The following is a 1,862-nucleotide window of genomic DNA, read 5'->3' as shown; positions in this document are numbered from 1 at the left end:
CAAATACTCCAGAAGCTGGCCCAGGCCCATCTCTGAGTTGAAGTTCTGGCCATTCTTCCTTGTATCTTTATTCTTAGACAATACAAGGCCTTTCTTCTTCCAGCTGAGGTCCCAACCTTGCCTCTTTTCCTGACACAAAAGGAACCTGAAAAACAAACTCAGATTCTGACGCTTCCAGTCAAGAATCTCTCTCCATGACCACAACTGGGGATTCTTTTCTATACCTATGGCTGGAGGAAACTGGACAAGAGTTGAAGAGTTTATCCTCTTGAGCTTCTCTTCCGTACCTACTGAAGTACAGTCATTACTCTTCCTGACATTTCTAATCATATACCTGGTCACCCTGATGGGAAACAGCCTCATCATTCTGGTTACATTGGCTGATCCCATGCTGCACAGTCCCATGTACTTCTTCCTCAGGAACTTGTCCTTCTTGGAGATTGGCCTCAACCTAGTCATTGTGCCCAAGATGCTGGGGACTCTGCTTGCCTGGGACACAACCATCTCCTTCCTTGGCTGTGCCACACAGATGTATTTCTCCTTCTTCTTTGGAGTAGATGAATGCTTCCTCCTGGCCACCATGGCTTATGACCGCTATGTGGCCATCTGCAGTCCCTTGCACTACCCTGTCATCATGAACCAAAGGACCCGTACCAAACTTGCTGTTGCCTCCTGGTTTCCAGGCTTTCCCGTAGCTACTGTGCAGACCACATGGCTCTTCAGCTTTCCATTCTGTGGCACCAACAAGGTGAATCACTTCTTCTGTGACAGCCCACCTGTGTTGAGGCTGGTCTGTGCAGACACAACACTGTTTGAGATCTATGCAATTGTTGGAACCATTCTGATCGTCATGATACCCTGCTTGCTGATCCTGTGTTCCTACACTCACATTGCTGCTGCCATCCTAAAGATTCCATCCGCTAAAGGGAAGCATAAAGCCTTCTCCACCTGCTCCTCCCACCTCCTTGTTGTCTCCCTGTTCTATGTATCATTAAGCCTCACCTACTTCCGGCCTAAATCCAATAATTCTCCTGAGAGCAAAAAGCTGCTGTCGTTGTCCTACACTGTTGGGACTCCCATGTTGAACCCCATCATTTATAGCCTGAGAAATAATGAGGTGAAGAATGCTCTTGGCCGGATCTTCCACAAGGCTTTAGGCCTTATAAATTGCATCCCATAGACATTAAGAAGAGTCAGTGTACTGAATGGGGAGCAATCATTTACTATTTGGGATCCCTCTACCTCTTTTCACATCTCTGTTGGGATGAAACCCAGCTTCTGAAGCTCAGTGCAGGGAAAAGAGCACAGAAGTAGGTAAGACCTATTGCTACCACCTGGAAAACTCTGTTCATGGTAGGCTTATTTTATTTTTCTTGTTGGTATTCCAACAATTCTGTGCCAAGTAATCCCAGATATTAACATTCCTGTGTCCACACTGTGAACAGTATAGAACTACTTAAATCCTAATGTAAGAGCACATTTAGTTACAGGACAAAATCAGTAAAAATCATCGTGTCACATTCTCTTCCTTTTGAACAGTTCTGACTCATTCATCAGATAGAAAACCCTATGACACCTGCCAATGCATAACTTTCATCACTGTCTTACTTCAGTTCACATGCCCTTGAAGCAGTTCTTCTAAGCTCATTGGTATGTGTTATGAATATAAGAAAATGTATTTATAATCTCCATTCTTACACCTTTATAACTCCCACAATCATTTTATTCCTTATTCTACTTTTGCCAGGAAGAATGAGCTGAGCTTCTGTGGGCTCTCTCTCTATCCCATACTCAGGTTTTTAAACGTTGTTGAGGTAATATATTATAAATTTCTATTGTGATTCTTGTTTTTGAAATTTAAA

The 1,862-nt window shown here is 43.5% G+C and overlaps 1 protein-coding gene across 1 annotated transcript; it reads left to right on the top strand.

The window, feature by feature from the left end:
• Positions 1-226: 226 nt before the first annotated feature.
• LOC123949285 (olfactory receptor 10A2) lies at positions 227-1,180 on the top strand. The gene has a single exon (XM_046016673.1). The coding sequence runs from the start codon at positions 227-229 to the stop codon at positions 1,178-1,180; it is 954 nt and encodes a 317-aa protein (XP_045872629.1).
• The last annotated feature ends 682 nt before the right edge of the window (positions 1,181-1,862 follow it).

The sequence above is a fragment of the Meles meles genome, chromosome 8 (assembly GCF_922984935.1).
Source record: "Meles meles chromosome 8, mMelMel3.1 paternal haplotype, whole genome shotgun sequence".
In the NCBI taxonomy this organism is placed as follows: Eukaryota; Metazoa; Chordata; class Mammalia; order Carnivora; family Mustelidae; genus Meles; species Meles meles.
Note: the sequence above shows the minus strand (reverse complement) of the source record. Positions and strands in the feature narration are given on the sequence as shown.